This window comes from Carassius gibelio, chromosome A10, assembly GCF_023724105.1.
Source record: "Carassius gibelio isolate Cgi1373 ecotype wild population from Czech Republic chromosome A10, carGib1.2-hapl.c, whole genome shotgun sequence".
Lineage (NCBI taxonomy): Eukaryota > Metazoa > Chordata > Actinopteri > Cypriniformes > Cyprinidae > Carassius > Carassius gibelio.
The window spans coordinates 17,535,618-17,562,553 of record NC_068380.1 but is presented as its reverse complement, the minus strand read 5'-3'; the positions used below and the strand labels follow the sequence as shown (position 1 = coordinate 17,562,553).

General features: G+C 41.0%; 1 protein-coding gene across 3 annotated transcripts in view; it reads right to left on the bottom strand.

Moving 5' to 3' along the window:
• LOC128021424 (SH2 domain-containing protein 3C-like) overlaps positions 1-26,936 on the bottom strand; it is a 50,644-nt gene that overhangs the window by 16,019 nt on the left and 7,689 nt on the right. Inside the window, exon 3 of one of the 3 annotated variants that reach the window (XM_052608567.1) lies at positions 25,935-25,974. In XM_052608567.1, coding sequence (XP_052464527.1) covers positions 25,935-25,974 — 40 coding nt within the window. Of the gene's footprint in view, positions 1-20,146; positions 20,498-25,934; positions 25,975-26,936 lie in introns of those variants that run through there. The other 2 variants (XM_052608568.1, XM_052608569.1) reach the window with 2 other exon arrangements.

Sequence of the window (26,936 nt, the reverse complement as noted above, 5' to 3'; positions counted from 1 at the left end):
AAATCCCTACATAAATTCATGCACAAACACCAACCCATTCAGAGGTGTTTATCTTCAAACCCCCATGGCATGTCATGAATAACATCCAGCAAGATGCATCACCCAATTACACTCAATACCCCCATTCTCTTCTTCGGCCAATCACGGCGCTCCATTTAACCAAGACACCCACCCATCTAATCCACCAGATCTGAGTGAGTGCAGCTGCTCCTCTGGGTGAAAGGAAAGACATAGACACAAAAAACCATTAGGCTTACACCAACCACAGATATGGCAGATAAAGCTTCACAGGTCAGCGCCTGTCAGTGAGTCTGCTCTCTGGGGTAGAGCTAATCCAGTCGGCCCTTCTGAGCACTGACCCAATGCAGTGAGAGATCACAAGACAGTTTGTTGTGATCTGAATGACTTACAACTCTGGTAGAATATGATCCTTAATTGTTTAGTGTATGATGGCCAGTTTTCCCTCTGTGACTGTTTACAAAGTAGGTATGATATCTAGCGTTTTACAGTCTATTCAGAGTAGAGTAGTGTATTCCATCTTTAACATGCCCACAAAGATTCCCCTTAAAGGTTTATGCTTAATGCACAGTTTGCAGCAAATAATAACTTTTTTTAACTTTGAAGTGTTAATGTTTGAGGTTTAAGCTCTGTCCTTCTACATAGACACTGACAAATACAGCCAGTCCTCCGGTTGACCCAGGGATCCCGATTTTAAGATGTTGTCCATCTGCTGCCCATGCGGTGTTGCTGTACCTTTATCCCACCTTAAGCCATCTTAATGCCCCTATCATGCCCTTATCTCCCAGAAAACCATCTTTGCATTATCCCTTCATCTATCCCTGCTGTCTTACACCACCCAAATCTTCCCTAAATCCCTATATCTGTCATCACTGGCCTACATCCCAACATATTAGATCTTTAAACGAGTTCTGTTTCTTGGATTGTCTCTGTTTCAAACACACACCCAAACACACTCTCTGCGGCTGAACACACACATATGAGGTCAGATGAGGTATTACAGCTCATATGACTCTATTAACAACAATACTAAGATGATGATGTGCACACCTAAGACATGTAAATTGATAACCTTGTTTATATGAACACACAGATCCACATAATTGAAATACTTTTGATCTCAGATCAGCTCAGAACGGTAAGATGACCTTAATTATAATACAAGAGGCTAAAAGTTCACATGACATTGATTTCTTGAAGGAACAGGTCATTCAAGGATGAATTTTTTTTCTTTTACATGACGCTATATTCAACTGAAAACAGGATTCTTTTGTTTAGAAGTGCATTGGCCGTTGGTTTACATGACAACAGTGTTTTGGGGACCTGAAAATGCAAACTTTCTAAACAGATTTCAAAGTTTTGAAAACTGTACCATAATCATCTCCGTGTAAACTACAAAACTTTGCGCATGCGTATTACATGTTCAATCTATGGGTCTCATTCATGAAACACGAGCAGAACGAATTTTTGTGTAAATCGCGTGTAAAGTGGTTTTGGCGTAAATTTTCGGATTCATTAAAACGTTCGTATTTTCCAAATGTTAGTTGGTACGAAAGAAATCTACACCTGCTCCCAGCCACGCGTAAATAGTGCGTTTAACGTCTGAACGTTTTGCTCATTAATACGGCTGCATTTTAATTCACCTTAATCGGGTACATATTTACCCAGCATTTTGAAAATAATATTATATATATTAATTACATACGGTTTTTCTTTGAACTTTTATTATGAGAGCCAGTAATAGGATCTGTAATATGCTGCCAAACTTCCTTTTTTAGGACCTGATACGCCACTAGTAAGCTTGAAATAAAATATGGCGTTTTGAATGAACTTCTGATAATAAAACTTCAATTTCTGCAGCTGAGAAATGTTTCTTTTTCAGTCGCTTTTGAGAAGACATGTTGAAATCCTTCGTTTGGTGTCATAATATGATGCTCACATATAGTTGTCAGTCGGATTTAATGGGCGGGATTTATGGTATTTGAGAGTGAGCGTGCACGCGCGTCCCGTTTACGACTGATTGGAATTCATTAACACACACACACACATTTCACTATCACATCTGACGTTTACGAAGTTTTTGTGAATCAGGAGAAGAGTTTTCGGGAAGTTCTCTTTACGCGCAAATCACTCAGATATTTACTCGTATATTTACGAATGTTTCATGAATGAGACCCATTATGTGCACAGCCATTAAAGTGACATCTCCAACTACTGGTCTGGCATGCATACTACAGTATTTTTTTTGTCATTTTTGTGGAAACCTTTTCTGTTTTTAGTGCATTGTTGTTGTATAAACGTATCTTTACTCAATCATTCACTCAAAACACAGAACACAAAAGAAGACATCAAGAGCATTTTCAATCGGCTTTTGTCCACAAATTGAAAATTGTCAGTCGTTTATGGAAAAATTATTTTTCCAAGTCTTCTGAAGCCAAAGTTTTATTGAAAACTTCCCATCTGCCACAGCTCTCAAATTCATACCAAATTCAACTTGCAGTTGCAGATTGAATGCCAGTAGTAATAAACAAGCAGTAGGCCCATGGACTGCTTTTTAGGTAACTTAATGGTTCGTTTTGTCCTTTTTAGAGCATGACAGTACAAATCATCATCATCATCTATTTTCCCTGCATGGTCGCTCTTGGTCACTGTATAAAACCTTTGAATATAAAGGGTGCATGCAAGTACCTTAAATGTGCTCATTTTTGTATCTAAATTGTACATAGCCTATATTATTGGCTTTTGAGGTTCCAGCCCAGTGACAGGTTTTGTGCCTTTTTAGGATAGTATACTGACAAGAACAATCTGCATGTTCAGGAAGACAATTAGGACTATATATTTTGAACGGCAATAGGATGAGCAGATGATGGCAGAATTGTCTGTAACTATTCATTATGTCAAACCTGTAGGTTCAATCAAAACAGTCTAAACTTCCACTGAATTGAATGGAAGAATACAGTACATAACCTTGTATCCAAAGACTCTCAGTAAAGCTTAAAGACAAGTTACTGTAAATAAACATAGCATGAAGTTAAGACGGTTCTTATCTCCATATTTCGAGTGTCTGACTCACTGTCCCGGAGCGTCGTGAGGAACTATAGCACAGGGTTAGTGCTCAGACTCAATTATTAATTCAGTATGTATGGAATAATGCACAGATTGTGAATTAATTCATAAGCTCAGTGTGATATCAGACCCCATAAAATGTATTTTATATATAAATTTTTTCTGATATAGGATAGTTTTGTTGTGTGTTTAGCCATAATTATTTCTCGTATACAAATCTATGCATTAGGGTTTTTCAAATTGCGTTCAAGCCTGGGTTACAATCTTTTTAAACCTCGGGCTGAGAGACCACAGCACGTTTGAACTGGAATAAACCAGATACCGTATTATTTGCTTAAAACGGCCAGACTAATACGATGACATTATCACAGATGAACAAGCAATTATTAAAACAATGTTGTGTCAGTTTGTCATGAGCTCCTGAATATGCAAATAAGAATGTTAACTCGAGGTTTACAAATGTTCAAAGTGACATATTAACCGCTTGTATAGTTTCAGCAGATTTCCAGCTTGGCATCAGGCCTAGATTTCTCTATTCGTTCGTTCGTGTCGTTCTGTCTTTTCACTGCACTTGTTTCTCCCTCTTGTGCTTTGCAGACAAATTTAGGAGCAATGACTCTTGATTGTGAAGTCTCTATTCTTGAAGCCAACTGCACAGCTTCCATCGGCTTCACCAAAGGGTCTGCAAACAACGTCAACATGAAAGAAAAAATGACTGTGGCAGTACCACTGATTGTATTTACACGGGACTCCAAGGTACTTTTTCTAAGCCATTACCGTGGTGGAACATGTCTGAAAATGTTATTGCTTGAAAGTTTCGAAAACTTTGGAGCCTTAATTGGGTCTTCAGTTATGTTTCATTGAATTATTAACTTTGTTTTTCCTAATATTCCATAAGATAAAAAACACAAGTGAGAAAACTGTTGACATATAGAAAGAATATATACAAATAAAAATAAAAAAGCCCAGCCCAGGTGAAAGAAGTAAAGCAAAAGTAACTAAATGTCTTATTTTCCATAACTGAGTAATGCAATTAGTTACTTTTTTTTTTTGTAATGAAATATTGTAATTTATAACTTTTAAAAGTAACTTTCCCCAGCACTGGTTGTACCATGGGACGTTTTGTTACTACTGTAGGGATGCACATACACCCGCAGTCCACTTTAAAGAAAACTAGCAGCAGAAGTTTGAAGAGCACAGCATGACCTCAGCTCACAGCAGAGCAGGAATTAGGTCATCTCAAAGCCGCCCTGCATTTCCTGTTATTGGCAACCCTCTTCACCCATTAAAAAAGAAGCAGCGCTTTTTAGCATTTTGATACAGCCAGTCCCACGTCAAAACACAGACACACACACTGGCTTCTGTCAAACCTGATCAGTCAGCTGCATGCCACGGTGGGCATTTTGCTTTGCCGTGTTCACCAGAGGGTCGTGTGTGTGTGAATGGGCAGTTTTCTCATGTGCCAAGACTGTGACCTCAACACTAGGAGAGCAAACACCTGGATGTGCTGTTGTCATGGAAATGCTGCTTGATCCCCTCTGATGGGACGTCTCAAGGGCAGTGAGATGTGTCTTGGGGGGAATGAGGGGGAAATTCAGGGTGGGTGCATATGGACGACACCCCATCAGCCAGCTGTTCTGTCTGCAACATTAGGCCGGCGATCTGCTGTTGTGGCGTGTGGGGAATTCTGGGTGTGCTGACATACATTCCAGTTCAAGCATTTCTCTAAAGACTGAGTGCTTCCTGCGATCCATCAGGCCTCAGGGTCTGAATGATTTCCTATGCATAGGTAATGATCGTTCCAGATGAGATTCATAATTAAGCATCAATTATGAATTAGCTTCCACACTTCTATTTCAGCTGAAGAAATCTGGGAGTTTTTGTTGGATAACGGCATGTGACTCGCTGTCTAAGAGGATGTGTGACTCCACATGAGCCTCCGCATATATTTGGCTTTTATTTTTTTATTCTTACACTTTAGCAGTCAATATAATAATAATAATAATAATAATAATAATAATAATAATAATAATAATAATAATAATAATAATAATAATAATAATAATAATAATAAAACCTTCACTTTATTTCCCAAATAGCCTTTAGAAAAAATCATAAAAAATTAAACAGTATTTAATTTTTTTTTTTTATTTAATTTTTATCGAAAAGGTAAAGAGAAATGCAATAAATAAATAAATGTATTACATGTAAATAATAAAAAGTTTTATTATAAAATAATAATAATAATAATAATTACTATTATTGTTGTTGTAAAAAAATGGAAATACGAAAATTGCTAATTGTAATAATATCAAAAGCATATACATTAAATGTGTGTTCCATTGCATTTACTTATGTTTATTTTGTGGGCTCTGAAATACATCTTGTAAAACCAGTTGTTTCTCTCACGGATCCCCTAGAACCCTAGAATATAGTTAAAAAACAAACAAACTCCAAATAATAGAATGATGTAAAAAGCAAAATAATGATGAAACCACTAAAGAGAAGGATAAACTGCCTGAAATCACAAATCTCCACTGGTATATTTCGCCCTAGTTAAAAATTCTCATGCATAAGACTGCGTGTATTTATTTAAATGTTTTTTTTTTGTGTGTGTGTGCTACTATTGTGTGCCTCTGCCGGTTTCCTAATGCAGCTCTCTGACACATGGGCCTGTTATGTTGACAGGCGCAGGAGGAACATCCTGATTACCCTCTTCCCTCCAGGCTCACGTACGAGAGAGAGACACAGGACTGGCAGCAAGAGAAAACTGGCCATATGGGGTCTACGGGTGGTTTGGTCCCTATGTGTTTGGGGAGCAGCTCAAAGCAAGTGTGTTTCAGATGGGTTTGGGCATATGGTGTCATAGAGGGGGGCAAGTACCACAGGAAAACACACATGACTTATCTTTCATCGTGGGTTTGGAAGGAACATATCTCTGCAGATAAATGCCTCGACATTCACGGCATCCGTATTAGCCAGATAGCACATCAGCTACAAAAAGCTGAAATCATAGAAACAGCGGGAGCCTCATTCAAGATTTTAACTCCCACAAAGTAAAAACACAATGTTTGGAAAATACATAATGATTGTGGTGGTTAACTTCAACACTTGAACCCTTACAAAAATGAACCAAGGTTTTATTACAGTAAAAGTGCAGTTACCACAGTCTTTTGGCATATTGACTTCCATTTGTATAGCCACAGTTTTACTACAAATGCCATGGTTAAACTATGGTTAGTGTAGCAAAACCACACTGGTTATCATAGTTCAACTATAGTAATTATGTTTTGTTTGTTTTTTGGGGGGGGGTTATTTGTAGTAAAAACATGATTAATTTTCATAAGGGAATGCTTTAACAAACATAACAAATGTAATGTTTTTACCCAATATACGTGTACTCTGTATTATGATTATTCTAACATCACATTGCTAGCTTAGCAACATTTGCTAACCCAAACTTTACTGAAATCAGTTGTCAAGCCACTTTTGAGCAAAATCTGTTCATCTTTGCTGCATTCCTGTCAAAAAAAAAAATGCCTTAAATCTAAAAATTAATGACTTCCAGTGGTAAATATCAATAAGAAACTCTTTTTCTAAACACTAATGGTAATGGACTCATTAGACCCGCTCCAAACACAGTGCAGGCAGTGACGCAATATTATAGCAACACTGACAGCCACCTTACCTGACCGCACGATTGTTAATATTCATGAACTGTCACAATGAGCCATTGCCATCCAGAGACACCCCTGCTTCCTGTTTCTCTGAGAGAGCAACCAATTAAGAGCCGATTTACAGGCTGTGAGGGGTCACAGGGTCAAGGCACTGATGGATTGGGGGATCTTAGGACACGCCAATATAACCCCATCAAAAACTGTTATGAATCCAACATCTCTGTCTATGAAAGGTAGCAGCTTTTGTGCGTGTGTGAGCAGATCCGTGTATTAGTCTAGTGTAAAAGAGTAAGGCCAAGGGCTGTTTTATGTTCAAGTAAACCGCACATCCAACAGCGCCGCACTGGGCACTGCCCCAAATTAGAGAACTGCAGCAGGGGGAATTGGCAAAGGAATATAAAGACACATCCGATTGATTAATCAATAAATGTCAGCCATAGATTAATTATCCAGCCTGGAAGACGTACCAACTGAAAGTATGAGGAAACCAAGTTCAATAAAAGACTTCAAACATCAGTTATATAATAAAAGTAAAAAGTCTTTGAACATGGACCTACTCATCTGACTGTCAACAGATTCAAAATGAATCCAACCTGCTAAACTCAACCAGTTCATCCGTTTCTGGACTCCTGGACATGAATGGATCGCTGTGTTGCCTTAAAGTGAAAGGTCAATACAAGTGAATTTATGAGTGTAACCTTACAGGCATCTTCCATTGCATCCTCAATCCATCTCTCAGACCTTCAGAGAGAAAGATAGAGGGGGGAAACGATGACAGGAAGTGGAGGAAAAAAGCTCTTTAGGAAGCACATGTCACGCAGTGTTTGTGCTTTGAGAAAATGTTAACGGATCATTGTCTGATGGAGCCACAATGCTATTGATGTGTGTGTGTGTGTGTGTGTGTGTAACTATGGTTATGTTCACACAGCAATCAAATATTTGTGCTTTCTTATTCTGTGTGCAGGTTCTGAGGTTGCTCAAAAAGTATTAAAATTAGTTACTGAGTTAAATGTCAAGTACTGCAGAAAGGTATTAAAATCTGAAAAGTTAACCTATGCTGCTTTAATACTTAAATTTGCAAATTAAATGCATTCACTGCACTCTCCCAGCTAGTAAGGTGTCAAGACCTATATATGTTCAAAAATGACAAAAATCTTGACAAAGAATTGTTACAACGATGAAGGCAGCTTGCTGAAACATCTGTTGATGATTTTTATCTCCTGGTTTAACAATTAATATAATCAATACATATTACATATTATCAAAAGATGTTGATCCAGGAACATGTCTTACTTGGCAAAATCAGGGTGACCTAGGAATACACACACACACACACAGTGGCAAGAAGATCTGCCTTGTAATGCCGGCTGGCAGGTCACAGAGAGATATCACTGTCAGGCACACATGCACACACAAACACACACCTGCCCTTCTGTCATCCACCCCTGATAGCAGCCAGAATGCCTTTGAGGTCATTTCAACATCACATCTGGTGTTTGCACTGAATGAAAAGGATATCGCGGCTTGCTTCCTTGCATTTCTGCACCTGTCTCTCTATCTCACCTCAGTAAGACACGTTCTCTGTATATTTCATTACATTGTTGAGCCTGCAGCAGTCAGCCCTTGAGCGGTGCTACGATTGGCTGGAGATGATGTCATCTCTTCCGGAGAGCTCCGCAGCGGTGCATGCCATTGGCTGGCAGCGCAGACGGCGGCGGAGTGCTGAGATCTCACTTTCATTCATGTACAGCTGGGGAGGGGCACGCATTGGCGGGCGGCCCGTGACCTCTCAGATAGGGTCGCACTGTAGCGGTACACAGTTAAACTCTCCTGGCACAATGATGCTTCAGATATCCACTCGAATTAAGTGCTAATGGGAGTTTATAATATGATGGACAAAAGTGTAGAGAGCAGGGCTTTGTTAATACACACACGTAAATGTCTGCGCCAGCAGGTTTAACAGTATTCACACATTCATTACACACACATTTACACACAGCCACATGATGACTGGAGCAGCCTATTCAGTGTGTCTCTGGTGGGGGTTGGGATACGGGGTGGGGTTGTCCTGGAGCGTGAGGCTGTCACCATGGCGACACTGCAGATGATGCACTTCTGGAGTGAGGGGAGCGGAGATGAAGAGTGCTGGGGAACTCCCATACACACAGATAAACACACCCCAGACTGCTTGTGTGCGTGTTTGTTGCCGCTTAGCTAATCTCCCACTGGACGTACACTATTCCTTCTCAGCATGTGCTGAACCATATCACACACACTCGGTATTAGCCAGCAATATCCCACTGCGATGTCAATGTCCATTTCTCTCTTCTCTCGCTCTCAGTCTCCACCCTGAACATGATGTCATTGTTTTTCTGTAGCTGCTGCAAAGGCGAATGAACAAGCCTCTTCTAAGACTTTCAAGGAGATATCCACTCTTCTGGATGCTCATCATTTCCCAGTTCTCTTTCTGCTACACCTTCCTTTCTAATAGCCACCCTTGATCAATGCGCCAATGACTACGAGTAGAGCCCCCTGCCTTGCACACAACTAGCAAAACTGGGTTAAGTCAATTTAACATACAATGCAAAACTGGAGATTATATGCTCTAGATGAGTCTATAAGGAATCCAATTCAGACAACACAGCAGTCTAAAGAAGCTTAAAAGATTGCTATGCCATTTTGCCGCAATTTAAATTGTATTATCATCACACTTTGCCAAGGTATGGCTGAAATGCAATTGAATTCATTTACTCTAATTAACGGTCTAATCTTTCCTTCTCGTCATTTTGTCATTTAGGGTGATTTGGTTTCTGTGTGATGGGTGGTATCTATTCAATAAAAATGCATTTTTGAGCTTGTTCTAATGTATTGTGTTATCAAGCGTTGCATAATTCTCTGCTGTCGATAGTAATTCACTATAGTGGCTTTTCTAAAGTGACGGGTGCTATGGTAATGCAGAATGATGCTTAAAGAAAACACATGGTAACAGCTTGAACAAAGCTCAAACAAGAGAAAGCATAAGCCTGGTCTCATGCATTTCTGACCCAAATTTCTATCATTTTGAAACACGGCAACAACGACATGAATGGATTTAACATCACCTCATAAAAAACTATAAAGACTAAGGAATATTGGACTACAAAGACACAATGCCAAGTCATGTAATGGACATATTTTCAACACTAGATAAGGCCATGTAGAGAACACTGTTTAGGAATAATCAGGATTAAAAAGACTGTTCAAAAGGACAAGCTGTGTCTTGAACCCCCTTCACCGATCATCCTACATGCGTGACTGATTCTACCTATCAAGATTAATGTCTGCAGCCCCACTGATGGCCTTGAAGTGGCCTGCTCTCTTGTGACCAAAACTAAAAAAGTAATGACAAGGCCCCCTCCTTGTTTAAAAGAGAAGCTAGAGCATGGGTCTTCAGCCCTGCTCCTGGAGAGCTACCATTCTGCAGATTTCATCATCAATCCCAATCAAATACACCTGAACCAGCTAATCAATTGATAATTACAGACAGTTGTGTTGACATCTGCATGACTGTAGCTCTCCAGAAGCAGGGTCGGACATCACTTACATGCACCTTTTCTTGCTAGAAAAAGGGCCTGCTGCTGCCCATTGACCCCTGAGGTCAAGCTGTGATAAAGGTCAAGTGGACATACAAAACAGACCTGACTCTAGCCTACACCACTTCCCAGCCCCCTTTGCTTTGGTCCACACCCACCTGCTCAACACGTCCTCTGAAGGACTGAAACTTTAGGACTTCTCTGCCGTGATATCGACTTATCTTTCACTTCAGAGGAAATTAATTCCTGCTGGTGTTGACAATCCTCTGTCACTGAAGCATCTGATAGTGGACGGCTAAGACAGAAACACTTACTGTTCAGAGCTAACAACCAATCGCACTGACCTATTGGATTTACAACGTGATTGTATTGGATATTGAAGCAGTGGAGAGGATGAGTTGAGGGAGGGATGAAAGACAGACCTGGTGAAATCTGCACTGAAATGAGCTGAAAGTATCTCTTCAGCTCTCTATGATCTCGTAAATGGACAGAAGCATAAAAGCCTTCTGACGGCCAGCCGTGAAAAAAATGCCCTCTGATCTATGTTCAGATAATTGAAAAACAACGTATTAATTCCACTTTCATTCCACTAACACTTAAATATGAAATACATCTAAAATAGCACACAACCAGCCCAAAGTTTCTTAGATGTAGTGCACTGGCAGGGTGAAGGCAAATCAAATACTCAGCCACATTATTGTTAAATCATATTCCAAAATAAAAGAGAGCAATCGATTATCAAATTTCACATCAAATAATTAGTTTCCTAACTCTAGCCCTGTACCCCAATACTACACATCCCTAATAAAACACACCAAAATCGACCTGAAATCGGCTAAGAAATTCACACAAAATGTGTTGTTGTTAGAGGTGCTCCAAGACCAAAGTTGGGAGCCACTGCTTTAAACATATGCCACTAATCTATGAAATTTCAGGATGACCAAAAAGCTAGCTTACAAAGCTAGTCCCAATAAATGAGGTTCATGAGTTTTGTGATGAACTTGTTGGGCAAAGGTGTCTGAACCTGATTCTGGAGGGCCATGTTCCTTCAGAGTTTAACACCAACCCCAGTTCACGAGTTCACACTTACATATAATTAACTGAATATTATAATGCGTATTTGGCGTGCTGTCCGGGGAAGGGGCTCCGAGCTCGGGAATGGCCCGAACCTAGAGTACCCCCCAAAAAGCTAAAGAGCAGGAGGACAGCCGGCCGAACTAAAGACCCCCCCAAATGAGTGCCACGTTTGGCGGGCTGGCATCTCGAGAAAGGGTCTGAATGTTTGTCCAGTGGGCCTGTGATGGCGGCTCACTGTACCTGGACTGACGGGCCCTGCTGGCCTGCAACGGGGAGCAATTGTAATTTGGAGCGACTTATCAGGTGAGTTTGTGCCTTTCTCCGCTGTGAGACCATTGCTCGCTGGACCGAAAGAGAAAACAGGAAAGAGAGAAAATGGAAGCTTGACCGGGAGATTTTCTCACACTGCGTCCGTTGTGAGACCAAATGCTCGCTGGACGAAAGAGAAAACGTAAGTGCTCTACCGGGAAAGTTCTCACTGCGTCCGCTGTGAGACCAAATGCTCGCTGGACAGAAAGAGAAAACAGGAAAGAGGAAAATGAGAGCTTGACCGGGAGATTTTCTCACACTGCGTCTGCTGTGAGACCCAATGCTCGCTGGACGAAAGAGAAAACGTAAGTGCTCTACCGGGAAAGTTCTCACTGCGTCCGCTGTGAGACCAAATGCTCGCTGGACAGAAAGAGAAAACAGGAAAGAGGAAAATGAGAGCTTGACCGGGAGATTTTCTCACACTGCATCCGTTATGAGACCCAATGCTCGCTGGACGAAAGAGAAAACGTAAGTGCTCTACCGGGAAAGTTCTCACTGCGTCCGCTGTGAGACCAAATGCTCGCTGGACAGAAAGAGAAAACAGGAAAGAGGGAAAATGAGAGCTTGACCGGGAGATTTTCTCACACTGCGTCCGCTGTGAGACCCAATACTCACTGGACGAAAGAGAAAACGTAAGTGCTCTACCGGGAAAGTTCTCGGTGCGTCCGCTGTGAGACCAAATGCTCGCTGGACAGAAAGAGAAAACAGGAAAGAGGGAAAATGAGAGCTTGACCGGGAGATTTTCTCACACTGCGTCCGCTGTGAGACCCAATACTCACTGGACGGAAGAGAAAACGTAAGTGCTCTACCGGGAAAGTTCTCACTGCGTCCGCTGTGAGACCAAATGCTCGCTGGACAGAAAGAGAAAACAGGAAAGAGGGAAATGAGAGCTTGACCGGGAGATTTTCTCACACTGCGTCCGCTGTGAGACCCAATGCTCGCTGGACGAAAGAGAAAACGTAAGTGCTCTACCGGGAAAGTTCTCACTGCGTCCGCTGTGAGACCAAATGCTCGCTGGACAGAAAGAGAAAACAGGAAAGAGGAAAATGAGAGCTTGACCGGGAGATTTTCTCACACTGCGTCCGTTGTGAGACCCAATGCTCGCTGGACGAAAGAGAAAACGTAAGTGCTCTACCGGGAAAGTTCTCGCTGCGTCCGCTGTGAGACCAAATGCTCGCTGGACAGAAAGAGAAAACAGGAAAGAGGGAAAATGAGAGCTTGACCGGGAGATTTTCTCACACTGCGTCCGCTGTGAGACCCAATACTCACTGGACGAAAGAGAAAACGTAAGTGCTCTACCGGGAAAGTTCTCGGTGCGTCCGCTGTGAGACCAAATGCTCGCTGGACAGAAAGAGAAAACAGGAAAGAGGGAAAATGAGAGCTTGACCGGGAGATTTTCTCACACTGCGTCCGCTGTGAGACCCAATACTCACTGGACGGAAGAGAAAACGTAAGTGTTCTACCGGGAAAGTTCTCACTGCGTCCGCTGTGAGACCAAATGCTCGCTGGACAGAAAGAGAAAACAGGAAAGAGGAAAATGAGAGCTTGACCAGGAGATTTTCTCACACTGCGTCCGTTGTGAGACCCAATGGTCGCTGGACGAAAGAGAAAACGTAAGTGCTCTACCGGGAAAGTTCTCGCTGCGTCCGCTGTGAGACCAAATGCTCGCTGGACAGAAAGAGAAAACAGGAAAGAGGGAAATGAGAGCTTGACCGGGAGATTTTCTCACACTGCGTCCGCTGTGAGACCCAATGCTCGCTGGACGAAAGAGAAAACGTAAGTGCTCTGCCGGGAAAGTTCTCGCTGAGTCTGCTGTGAGACCAAATGCTCGCTGGACAGAAAGAGAAAACAGGAAAAAGAGATAATGAGAGCTTGACCGGGAGATTTTCTCACACTGCGTCCGCTGTGAGACCCAATACTCACTGGACGGAAGAGAAAAGGTAAGTGCTCTACCGGGAAAGTTCTCACTGCGTCCGCTGTGAGACCAAATGCTCGCTGGACAGAAAGAGAAAATGGGAAAGAGGGAAATGAAAGCTTGACCGGGAGATTTCTCACACTGTGTCCACTGAGAGACCCAATGCTCACTGGACAAAAGAGAAAACGTAAGAGCTCTACTAGAACAGTTCTCGCTGCAAGACCAAATGCGGGAGATGCAGACAAGGCTCATGCAGGAGTGGACACTGTTGCGGCAGCGGGGAGATACAAAAAAGGCTCCTGCGGGAGCAGACACTGCTGCGGCAGTGGGGAGATCTGTGGCAGTGAGGAGTTACGGGAAAGGCTCCTGCGGGAGCAGACGCTGCTGTGGCAGTGGAGAGATACGGAAAAAGCTCCTGCGTGAGCAGATACTGCAGTGAGGAGGTACAGGAAAGGTTCCTGCGGGAGCAGACACTGCTGCGGCAGTGGGGAGATATGGGAAAGGCTCCTGCGGGAGCTGCGGCAGTGAGGAGGTACAGGAAAGGCTACTTGCTTTTGGCTGCTGTAGATATTGGCTGCGGGAAGAGTAAAAAGGGTTAGTAACATTTGATGGGGCAAGCAAAAATGAATGGGTAGCCTACTGTGTTACCAGCTTAGCAATTGGTTGCCTGATTTGACAATTCCTCAAGCATTGTCCACATTATTATGTTACTGTTGGAAAAGCATATTTTCCTCTCATTTGGCCTCCGGGCTCTTAGGCGGTCTCCCGGGCGGATACGTTTGGAAGGCTGTTTTCACGTTGTTGTATGGACTGTGGAAAAAAGGGTTTTGGAAACGATGAAGCATGTTTAGTCTTGCAAGACATTGTACCCGAGGACATGATTATAGCAGTAACGTACCAGTCCCCCCCCATTTTGCATGGAGACAGAAATTACATACCCAAAATAAAAATGTTTCTGCTCATGATTCTTTCTGACTAGATACATTATCGACGTTTGTCCCTGAGCTGACACTTCAACGTTTTACCGTTCAGGAATAGGAATCGTATTCCTGATAGAATTTACTAAATAACTGTCACTGAAAATATGTTTTATCGAAATATTGGTCAAATATCGAAGCCAGAGTCTTTAGACTTTCAATTGATGCACGGTTTATCCATATCAAGTCAGAGTGAAGTTTAACGTGCTGTGGAAGTGAAACAATAATAAACTGGGGCCGTCGGCGATGCTTGCAAGTAGAGATGTTCCGATACCCTTTTTCTCTTCCCGATACCGATTCCGATACCTGGGCTCAGGGTATCGGCCGATACCGAGTACTGATCCGATACCTGGGTGTGTATCTGTATATACAGCTGTATATACTACTAGCCCTGTGTAAATTGCTAGAATTCTTTTTATGGTGTGCTTCAGACAGATCCCTCAATAAAACATGAACAAATACATGGTGAACTACTGTATTTATTACAGTATTTTTATTATCTAACATGAATTTGACAGTATTATTTATTTTCATATGCAAAAAAGAACTTCAAATGCAGCCAAAAATCTAACACCGCAAACTAAAAAAGGTATTTAAGTTTTACAATATAACTGTATAAAAAAACTGCAACAAATAAGTCTAGGAATATAAAAAAAGATCTATTAATCAGATAATCTCTTTACAACAAAACAGGTAAAAAACAAGCAACCATCTAGGCATAATTATTATTATTATAGAGACGTATTATTATTACTGTAGGCTACAACAGTAGCTTTATATATTGTCAATTTACTCATGTAAACCAAACATTTATTTTAATGGGCTGCCATGAAGATCTTTGAGTGTCTGTGTTTATGATATGACAGTATTCTCAAATGAAACGGTAAATTCTCATGAAGTGACGGTTTATGCGTTCGTGTCCTCATGACACACAGCAGAGACTACAAAACAGCGAGCTCTCGCGCATCTGTGCCAGTCACCCACAGAGATGTAGATTTTGCGGGAGTAATATTTAAATAGTATTTTGCAGTTTAATATTCACAGACACTAGTATATATTCGGCTACTGTCTGGAGCCCTGCGCTTTGACTTACACGGAAGCGACTGAACGCAGCTGCCGGTACTGAATATACTTGAGAGTCTGTAACTACCGGTACTACAGAGACATACTGCTAACCACTGATCTATAATATAGAAGCGGCTTCACTGTTTTTGGCAGTTTAGAATGTGATGAGTGATCCAGTCATATATAGATCAGGGCTGCTAACGCGTTTTCATTTCTTCTTCGCTGCTCTAAACAGGGGTTGCTTGTGGCAACACAGCACAACTTCCTGTGTTTTCAATGCATTTTGAGCAGCGAAGAAGAACCGTGCAGCAGTTAGGCAAAGCTTGCGGTCATAACTAGGTATTTTTTAAGAAAATGGTATCGGATCGGTATATGGGTTCATGTACTCGCCGATGCCGATGCCAGAATTTGTTGTGGTATCGGAGATATTTCCGATACTAGTATCGGAATCGGAACAACTCTACTTGCAAGCGAATGGGTTAATAGCAGTTATGTGCTATTCGCTTCTAAGTGGTTTCTAAAGATATTTACTTGCCTGTTTTTCATATTACGGTCCTGAAAAGGCAACATTAATTTTACTCCCACTTGCTGTCCTGTGTCAAAACACGAGGGCAGATGCGTTTTACATGAATTTTGAGTGATCACTAAATAAGTCCCTAAATAATTTGGTCCTGCCAGAAAAATTGCATGGAGATTTTTTTTTTTTTTTTTTTTTTTTTTACTTATTATGGAACATTATTGTATCATTTCAGTGAGGTTTAAACGTGCTCGGTAAGGCAAATGTAATGTCTTGGACATTTCAGTGTGGATGGAGACTGGAAATAATGCCTTTGTTCGTGGTTAAATGTGGCATTATCATCTGACGTATCTACGTTTGTATCTGTAGTCCAAATCTATGCGCACTCCACACTCCAGATCAGCAGGTGGCGGTAATGCATCTTTACGCTGGTTTGCCAAAACCACCACAAAACACTAGTAGAAGATGGAACTGCGTCATGACGTCATTTAACAAACTTTAGCCGCGAACCTACTTTTAGATGCAACATTTTGGATGCCAACTGCCGTAAAATCCAATGAACCAGCTTTTAGAGTTTTCGCCTGAAAATGTGTTGGTTAACATCGCGCGGTCAAACTGCAACTCGGCCGGAACGCCGGTGTGAAAGGCTGAGTCGCGACGGGAAGTGAGAGCCTTGTTGCCGTGAGAACTTGGGTGCGGCCCAGGCTGGTTGGATTCCAGCTCGAGGAGAGCTCGGTCTCGGGCGGCATGATCATTGTGTCGAGCGAGCGAGCTCGGAGCTTGCACGGTCTATTGGCCACGACTTGTGGCTTGACGAGGAGAGCAGCTGTCGCGATGACGCTTAATGCTGCTCAATGGTCGTGTTTGACTGGGTAGGAAAGATCGCGGGTCCGGCAAAAGCAGCAGGTCTTATAAATCCCCGGTGAAGCTCTCTTCGTTGGTACGAAAAATGGGTCCGTGGTAAGGTGACAGACGAAGCGAACCGGCATGCTGATAAACCGTCAATAGAGACAGGTAGGCTGATTCAGCTGTATTTATACCCTAAGGTTGATTATCTTGAGTGGTTCCACCTGTGCTAATTAGGTTAAGTATCTGACGTGCTTCTCCCGAACCTTGTTATGAAACTACATTTAAACACACATGAACCAGATAAGTAAGGTTTTTGAAGGAGTCTTTGGGATAAATTAATAGAACCTTCCAGGCAGGTGTGTTAGAGCAGGTATGTAGGAAGTTGGTCTGCTATTGGTGTTTGTTGGGGCAGTATGTGAATGACGGTATGGAACGTTCTAAATCAAACAGACAGCTTTAGAATGTTTGAAATGTTTTTCAAGCATTTGTTACAGCAGTGTGATACACACATACCTCCAACTTTTGCACAGATGGTCTGTGTCTAATTTAGCATTTTTGACAACTTCAGCATCTTCATTTGCGTGATAACCAAAGCAGAACAAACATCATTAGTCTGAGAAGTATACACAATATGAATGGATACTAATCCAGTCTATAAAGGACTTCTAGTTCAGCCACATTCATCAAAGGGATGAGAAAAAAAATTGGTACAGAAGCAGTTTGGGGGGAGGTATACAAAAAAAATCATGGCACTCCAATTCTGCATGCCGTTCATTAGGAAAGAAAACAGCCCAGTGTAATTAGGTTATCCTCACATTCAATAACAGACAGATTTACTCTTGAACTTTTCTGTTTAACAGCTGCTAAGCCGCAGCCCTGGGGAAGAGACCGAGGCACCAGAGAGGATTTGGAGAGGATAGAAAGAAAAACACAAGAAAAAGAGAAGTACAAAAGAGGGGAGAGGGAGTCATACCCCTAAATATTTGAATATTAATTAAAAAAAACAGTCTATTTTTTTTATAATGACTGGAAGGGAAAGAGGTTATGGGGGAAATCTATGCAACTGAATCACGCACCAGCATAGAACCACAACCCACCAAACCAGACAATAACACCAGTCTTAATGTGTCTGCAATCTGTGTAAATTGTAACAGGGTATTAGTAGCGGGCCCTCAGTGTGAATGTGGTTCAATAATCCCCTCTGGTTAAAACTAGCATGACCACATATGCAAGTGGGGTCATAGACGAAAGGACCATCAAGCTGCCAGCCAGCAGAGAATTGGGGGATTAAGATGAAACAATTAAATGCAACTGCAAGAGGCAGATGGAGGATTTGGGGTTGATGTTGTCCCTGATAAACATGCAGTAGCCTAGCCCAATTAAAATCAAGATGGCAACCATCTTTACTGCTAATGAGACAGAAGAATCAGCTCAAAAAGCAATACAACATCAGAAAATGCAAGGAAACATGGGAGAATGGATCCAAACTAGATTTTAGGACTATCTACCTATACCACTATCTTTTAAATTCCATAAAGCAAAAATCTGTTTAAATCAAAGGTACACACAAGGTTCAAGGCACAAAGAAATTCACCACTGTCTGTTTTTCTGCATGTGAATATTAAGTCAGAATGACTATTATCAATCTGCAGCTGGGACCCAGTCATCTACTCCTGGTGCGGCCCCGAGCTCAGGTGGCCAATGGGACGAACACATGCATCATTACAGACAGTCTATGGACCTCTATGGCCCCTACATGGATTTGAGTAGTTTCATTTTGTTCTTTGCACATGCCATTTTGTCATAAGTATGAGGTGTGCTTATACGGTTTATACGGCTTATAAGTCTCTCTCTAAGATCATGCTTTATATATATATATATATATATATATATATATATATATATATATATATATATATATATATATATATACTAGCCAAATGTCTTGTCTGCACAATGCTGAGAACTGTAAACATACTGTAATTTCCCCTCAAGACATGCACACAATTGATTGTTTCTCCAATTAAACAAACATTGGTTTACTGCATATAGATTAAATATTGGTATAGAGTACCCTAAATGTATCTGTTGGGTACTGTTTATTACTTATGGTAAATGTATTGTAAAAAAAAAAACATTTTTTATAGGGATACCTTTTTAACCATCTGCACCTGCAACTCTGCATTATAGTGAGAAACAGTGTCACTCTGGCAAATACAGGACAACAAAACACTAGAATTCCATTACATTGAACACCCCTGTTTTCCTTTTAAAATACCAGAAAAGAAAACAAACAGAGAGGGTGGTAAAAGTAGATTAGATAAGTATTGTCCTTTTTTCTATAGTTCTTAGTGCACCACCCAAACTCAGAGCCAAAATCGTACTGTTCTTAACCAGTCCAAGTTGGCTAAAATAGAGGACAATTAGACAACACCCTTTCCCCTTTTCCAGCATCCCCACTCAAATCATGTGTTGTTCTGAGATCATGTATCAGACCTCACCAGAGTAACGCAGGGTTTTTTGTATTCTGAGCCTTGCATGAAACAAAATATCTACAGTTTCAGATATAAAAAGCACGACCTCCAGAACTACTTTGATGCATTCTCCTGTTTCCTAAGCCCATTACAATCCACTACATAACCGCAGGGTGACAACAGAGCCCTGCCTGCTCATCCAACTGTGCATCATCAGCACTAGTGTTACAGCTGAGCCAAAGTGAACTGAGCCCTGTCGGCACACATACCCACATAAATGCACACGCACACTTGTGCAGTGATATCATAACAGAGGCTGGTGGAATGACACAGTTGTTGAGGTTGCACAATTGCACTGGGTCAAACACATAGCCCTGAGGGGCACCCTTCACCCTGCAAGCAGATGCCCTGGATGGAACCACAGCGATATGTATGCTTACATACAACACACACACTGAGAATGTGACATACATCTTCCTCCACTTCTCACACACGAACTCCTGAAGGCACATTTAGAGATGATGTAATGCAGATCCACACCTTTTCTCACGCACTAAACAGTGTATACATGCACATACTCTGCAGCTGCACGCTCACACACAATCATTCAGGGGCTAGCCCCCCTCTCACCTGCACCTGCATGAAGGAGCCCCTGTAGAAGCAGCAGGCAGCGGCTGACAGGGCACTCCACAGGCTGCATCTCTCCGTCATGGCTCCTGTCCTCCTGTCTTCAGCTCTTCCGCCCCTGGAGTCCACTAGAAGCCCCGGGTCATGCCCCTATCCCCTTGTGTTCACCCGTGCACAAGCCACTGCTGCAACTGATCAGTTCTATCACTGTTCCACCGGAGCCAGTGACATTCCAGATATGCACCAGCTTCCTCTCTCTCTCTTAATGTCTCGTTCTCTCTCTCTCTCCCTCTCTGACTTTCAATATCTCTCTCCTGCTCAGTTCCACTGCCTCTTACTCTCACTCTAGCGCTTGCTATGCTTCACAGCGCTGGCAGGGATGACCTCATCGCTCTTGGATGAAAGCAATGGGTGGGGGGAGGGATCGGAGGGGGAGAGGGAGGGATGTAGAAAGAGAGAGATGCTTGCAGGCACCAAAACCCCACCCACCCCCTCCTCCAGGGCTCCAAACAATGCTGGGGGGAGAGAGACAGAGAGCGAGAGGTATGTGGCGCATACATTCAGCACCCACTCAAAAGAATCTTTCTCTTTTATTTGGGTTTGAAAGACCGCAAAAGAAAAGTGTTTGTGGGGGGGGGGGGGCAGTCAGGGAAAAAGAGTCTATAGACACCCACACTACATGCACATACACACTCCCACACCCATCAAGTCGCACATGCAGGGAAATCAGTTAAATCAAGGAACAGATGACTATTGGTGTATGAGAATTTTTTAACAAAGTGGATGTTGGGCAAGCAGGAGCTATTTAGATGTGAGTTGTGCTTGGAAATAAAATGATGTTTTCTAGGAATGTGGTAAAAACCCGCTAATGAGCCTCAGTCCTCGAGTATTCCCTATCGGACTCTACCCACACACGCACACATACTTACTCCAGATAAAATGAGGCTGACTCTGGCAGTAGTCTAGGGTGGGGCGTTTGCTCCCTGGGGACTGTTGTGACATCAAAATAGACGCCTCACTATGGCAACCAATACAAAGCTTTGACAGCAGCATCCTTAAATGGAACAGTCCACCCCCCAAAAAGAAAATTTTCTTATTTACTAAAAAATGTAAATTTGACTAAAATTTTAGTTGTTATTCGTAGAGAATTCTGCTCTCAAATTTAGCTCCCATTTGTGCTTCTCCATATTCAAACTTGATGCATCAAGACATGGCATGGCAGGCTGCCTCATAACTAAAAACTTGATATTTAATAACTAAAGTGGAGGAGGAAGAATATCAGTGAATAATGACTTAAATGTCAGTTTGTTCATCACAGGAAATTTTATGGCTTCAGAAGATGTGAAATACTGTACGCAAGTCGAATGGACTACAATTTTGTTGTTTCTCTGGGCAGTCTGAGTATTCTTTAAAACTTCTCCTTTTGTGTTCCATGGAAAGAAGGTGAATCATAAAAGTTTGGATGTAAAGGTGAGTAAATGTTTATTTTTGGGTGAGATATCCCTTTAAATCAGGGGTGTTGATCCTGCTCATGGAGGGCCAGTGTCCTGCAGGGTTTTGTTTCAACCTCCCTCAACACTTCCAGCCAGGAATTTTTCTAGTGATACTGAAGACCTTTATTAGCTGGTTTAGATATGTTTAATAATGACTTAAACTCTGCAGGATAGTGGCCCTCCAGGAGCAGGAATGGACGCTCCTGCTTTAAAACCATCTTCTAAATCCAGACAGCTGGTAAGTCATCTGCCTGTCTATAAGAACCACATCAGCGTTTTGCGTCTATGTGCATATCTGGTTCTCTAAAAAGCTTAGCTACTGAGCAGTGAAGCTTACAGCATCACCTAGGGAAGCCACACAATGAAAAAACAAAAGATATAATTAGACGAGACCCATTCTGCAAAGAGATCTGACTGATGCTATTGTGCATTTGCAGATAATCCGGTAAGAACATGCTCATTTCATGTTGAACGCTCATCAGCCTGAGACAATGGGAGGATGAATGTCAAGTTGATGCTATTAAAGAGTAGAAGATAGCATGTGGAGTAGTCTAGTGTGTGGGTTGATGGCATGTGCTATGGTGTGTGTGTCTGCCTCATGAGATCATTGAATGAGAAAAGGATTTAATGTTATTACCACACAAATGATGAGGAGTCTCAGAAATCACACACATGGTGACAAACAAATGGTGACCACAGACAGAGATGAAATTACTGCTCAGATGGACTTTTTGTTGGTTGGTCTTGCCATGGCTTTGTGGTACTATCAAAGCATTGCTGTATTTGAGTGTCTGACCAGACCAACCCAGCAATAATGGCTCAACCAATGGTGTGGGGAGGGAATATCTGTTTGCTCCACCAATGGCAGATGGAGGGATGTGTTTGAAAACAGTCATTATGCTTCCAGTTCTATCCTATTGAAACCATGACTTTGGTATTACTGGTGCTAGTGTTTAAGTTGCAGGAACACATCACTTCTGAAACTCTGAAGGAGAAACAAATCTGAAAAGCAGTTTTAGCAAAATTGAATCTCATGGCTAGGAGATAAACCACTGGGACATTAAAGAGATCTTGATTTCCTACTTCTTTCCTGCTTCTCTGTTCTAGTTCTCTACTTTCTGTCTTTTCAGTCTCATGCTGTTGTGTGTTTCTATGCTGGTTGTGTCTTTTCCTTCACAACTCCTCCTCAATCTTTCATTCAGTCTCTCTCTCAGTTAAATATTAATTACACAGTGAGTGTCCTGCAGGCAGGGTGCAGCGGTTTAATGGAGAGGAGCTCGACTCTGTGAGGGAACTGACAGTGAGGAGGTGGATGGGGTTCATCTCTAAATCCATGTGCCTACAGGCCCCAAAACACCCTTACCTCCCCCTTCCAATTAACATTAATGTGCTTAGCCCCATTCGAATTCTGGGTATTTTGGCATGTGGTATGGCTTTTGCCCAAGTCGTGCTGCTTTCGCTAATAAAGCAATTCGGTCATTTGGTTTGATCTGTTGCAGTAATAGAAGTAATAGATGTTAGCAAGTGAGGCCTAGCCAATTTACAGTTTACTGAAAAACAGTAAGGAGGGGGAAAAGAGGGGTATCACAACCCCTATCTTTCACAAGATGGGTCTACATCAATTCATGGCCTGCATTTCTTCACTAGCTGTTCTCTGTCTTCTTATGCATCACTATTACTATTGCAATTTCTAAAACCCCTGAATATGAGAGCATAAATCATGTGCCATGTGGAGGAAAACTGAGCTATTACACTTACATTTTTGTTTGCCTGGTGCGCAAAAAAAAAAAAAAACATGCGAAACCACCCATAGAATTACACTGAATGAAATATTGCTCCTACTGGTAATACTTTTAGATATACTATATAAAAACAGTGTGGTACAAAATAAGTACTGTAGGACTGCCAGGGCAGATCAGCTTTGGTATATTTCACTAGAATTTTCAGTTATACAATTACTGGAAGAAAACTGCTAAGTAGTGTTAGCGGCTAGCAGAAAGGTTAACAGTTCAATCCTAAGGTGCCGGGAAAGGTGTGAGGTCTAGGAACAGCCGAGATAATGACATGACAACCCAGCAGAAAATAAACATCAGTTTCAACAGCTGAATGGAAGAACGCAATTACGAACACCTCGAGAGATCACACGTGCCTGGGCCTCTGGGAACATCCTGCTCTACAGTGAAGACCTATCGTTCATCTCTGTTTCCAGTTGGAAGAGCAGTTCTTTTGCCATTACAGTGAACATTCAGAGCAGAGATTCATTTTTAACTCAGACACCATTAAAGTTTCATATTGTGGCGGAGAAGAGAGGGAAAGATGGCATCCAAGAAGTGGAGGGAAAGGAGGCTGTGTATCCCGTCGAACTACTGCAATAATCTACAGCACAAATGCGAACATGGACAGGGTGTTTGACATGCATCAAAAACTTTAATACCTATGAATAAAACTTCTAAATATAGTACAATAAACAACTATGGTACTGTTTTGGCACTTTATATCAAATGTAAGATTTATGTGGGAATCAAAACCTGGTTCTACACAGTGACTCGTGAAAAAGAACAAAGGGAATTTCGTTTTCATAGGGGGCGCACTTATTTATGGTCTAACAAACAGACATTCACAAACCATATTCTATTTTAAAGTTCTATTTTAAAACAGATCAACAATGAATGAGACATTTCATCCTAGAACAATTTAGATAAATGAACTACACAAAAACCCATTATGCCTAAACATTTCACAAGTGAGTCACAAAAGCCTCAATTCCTACAACACAATAATAATAAAAACAATACATGCCATATGTAGCCTAATAAGTGAAATCCATTTCTGACTTTTCCTTGCAACTGCAATTTTACATCTCACAGTACTGAATTTTTTCTTAGAATTGTGTGATATATTCTTGCAAAATGTGAGTTATAAGGTCAGAATTGCAAGATATAAACTCGGAATTGCAAGAAATGAAGGCAGAACTTTTTCTTGGAATTGCGTGATATGATCTCATAACAACTGCGAGTTATAAAGACAGAATTGGAGGATATAAATTCACAATTGCAAGATAAAAAGGTAAGAACTGTGAGATTAGGCTTTTTTCTCAGAATTGAGTTTGTCTTTATAACTCACAATTGCAAGTTTATATCACGCAATTCTGACTTTTTTCTTGCAATCGGCGTGTTTATCTCACAATTCAAACTTTTTTTCTCAAAAGTGTGTGGTATAAACACGTAATTGCAAGATATAAAGTCAAATTCTGAGGGGAAAAAAGACTTGCGAATAAAGAAGAAAAAAGAATAGCAAGATAATACTTTTTTGTTTAAATCTTTCAATTCTGAGAAAAAAAAGATAGAATTGTGAGATAAAAAGTCGCAATAATCCTTTTTTATTTTTTATTCATTGGTGGAAATGGGCTTCTTTAGAAATCTGATGGTCTTTGAGAGAAATTTCTTGAGAACTTTATTTTTCAATTGTCAGAATCAGAATCAGAAGGTGTGTTTACTGAAAGCACTTCATTTTTGTAATCCGATTACTTACTCTAGATTACATGTAATCAGTTACTTACTACCCAGCATGGCATACTTTAATATGTTGAATAATATGCAACAACTTGCATAGGTCAGCATCTTACAAATGTTCCTTTCTTAAAGTAATAAAATAACTATTAAATGGCTCCATTAAGAGGAATCAATAATTGTTTAATTCCTCACTATTCCCATCCATAAGAAGAGAGAAAAAAAGCCAATGGATTAGTGTGCCAGAGTAAGAGGGTGCATGTGTCATTGACAAAGAGGAGGTTTCACTATCTCTGGGCACATATGTTATGCAGTGTGTGTAAATGAGAATGCTGTTTTGAAGCATAAGGTTCATGTGAGTCTGGCCACACCTAACCTTTCCTTTCAGAGCTTCAGGAATTAAAGAGCAGTTTATAGCGCCACCTAGAGGCAGCAGAATCCACTACACTGCAATTAAAGGCAGAATCCAATATCCTAATGACTGCAAATAAGGGCAGGGATAGGAAGAACATTAATTTCCACTAAATCAGCACATACCAAAAGAACTCATTAGATTAATTTCTTACTACATCTCAAAATGGTGCTTTTAGTTAATGAATACAGGAATTGTGCCTAATTAAGCATGAAATAGCCATATTCAGCAAGTTGTCAGGGATTGAGCCTGAAATATAGCCTAAATCAAAGAACAGACAGATTGAAGTAATACACAAATGTATCAACACGATTCCTTCCAGGTGGAGAGATGTAGATAAATGACTTCTTGTTATAAGAGAGAGAAAAAGGCCTTACTTGTACATATTCTCCCTGGGTGTCTGTGGTGTCCAGCTGTCTGTGAAAAGAAGAACATTGTTTAATAGCACATAATAATCAGATTTTGTATTATGCAATATATAACAAACAGAAAGTCATTCAATCATTCATAATTGCCAAATAAACCCTGATAGGAATTCCAAAGCAAGGCTGAGTGTACGTAAATGAACCCACTTCATGCACAGCTACTTACAACGCAACCTAAATGAATAAACTGACATGCAAATGAAGTTGTCACGGTTCTGTTTGGTTGTGTTTTGGTTTCTCTGTTTTTGCCAGTGTTCCCTCGTTTGTTCCTATGATTTTTCATTTGTTAGTTAGTTCTACAAACCTGTTCTCTTTCTCACTGATTCCATTCTCTCCTGTATTTAAGTCCTCTGTTTCCCTAAGTTCATGGTCTGCTATTATTTGGATTTATGTTGCTTAACATTTGTGACTGTTCGTTTATGGACTTGTGGCTATTGTTCTGGATTTATGGTTATAAACTTCTTTTGCACTTTACTTCTTTATCATGTGCTTGATTATCTCAGCCAACACCTAAGGAGTTGTAAATAATACAGTTTAGTTTCCATATTCAAAAACATTATACTACAGAATGCAGTCGTTGACCAATCAGAATCAAGTACTCCAGATAAATGCATAATAATACATATTTAAGCATATGAAAAATTGAAAGCCACTTTAACGTTAAACAGAATCAGTGAAATATGAAGTCAAATGGATTGCATCTTATAAGTTGGTTTTTTTTACGCAACAGGATGCCTTATAAAACTCAGAGAGGAACTTGACCTTTTTTAACAACCAAAGGAAGTGAGAAGTGTGTTCACGTTCCTCCTACTGCACGCCACATCAATGAGGAGAAACAATGAACAGAACAATGAGGATCACATGATGTTCAACCAAAAAAACAGGAAGTGCAGAGACAAGGAATTGAGCACAGTAATATGAATATCTTTATTATTTCAAGACAAGACTTGGGGT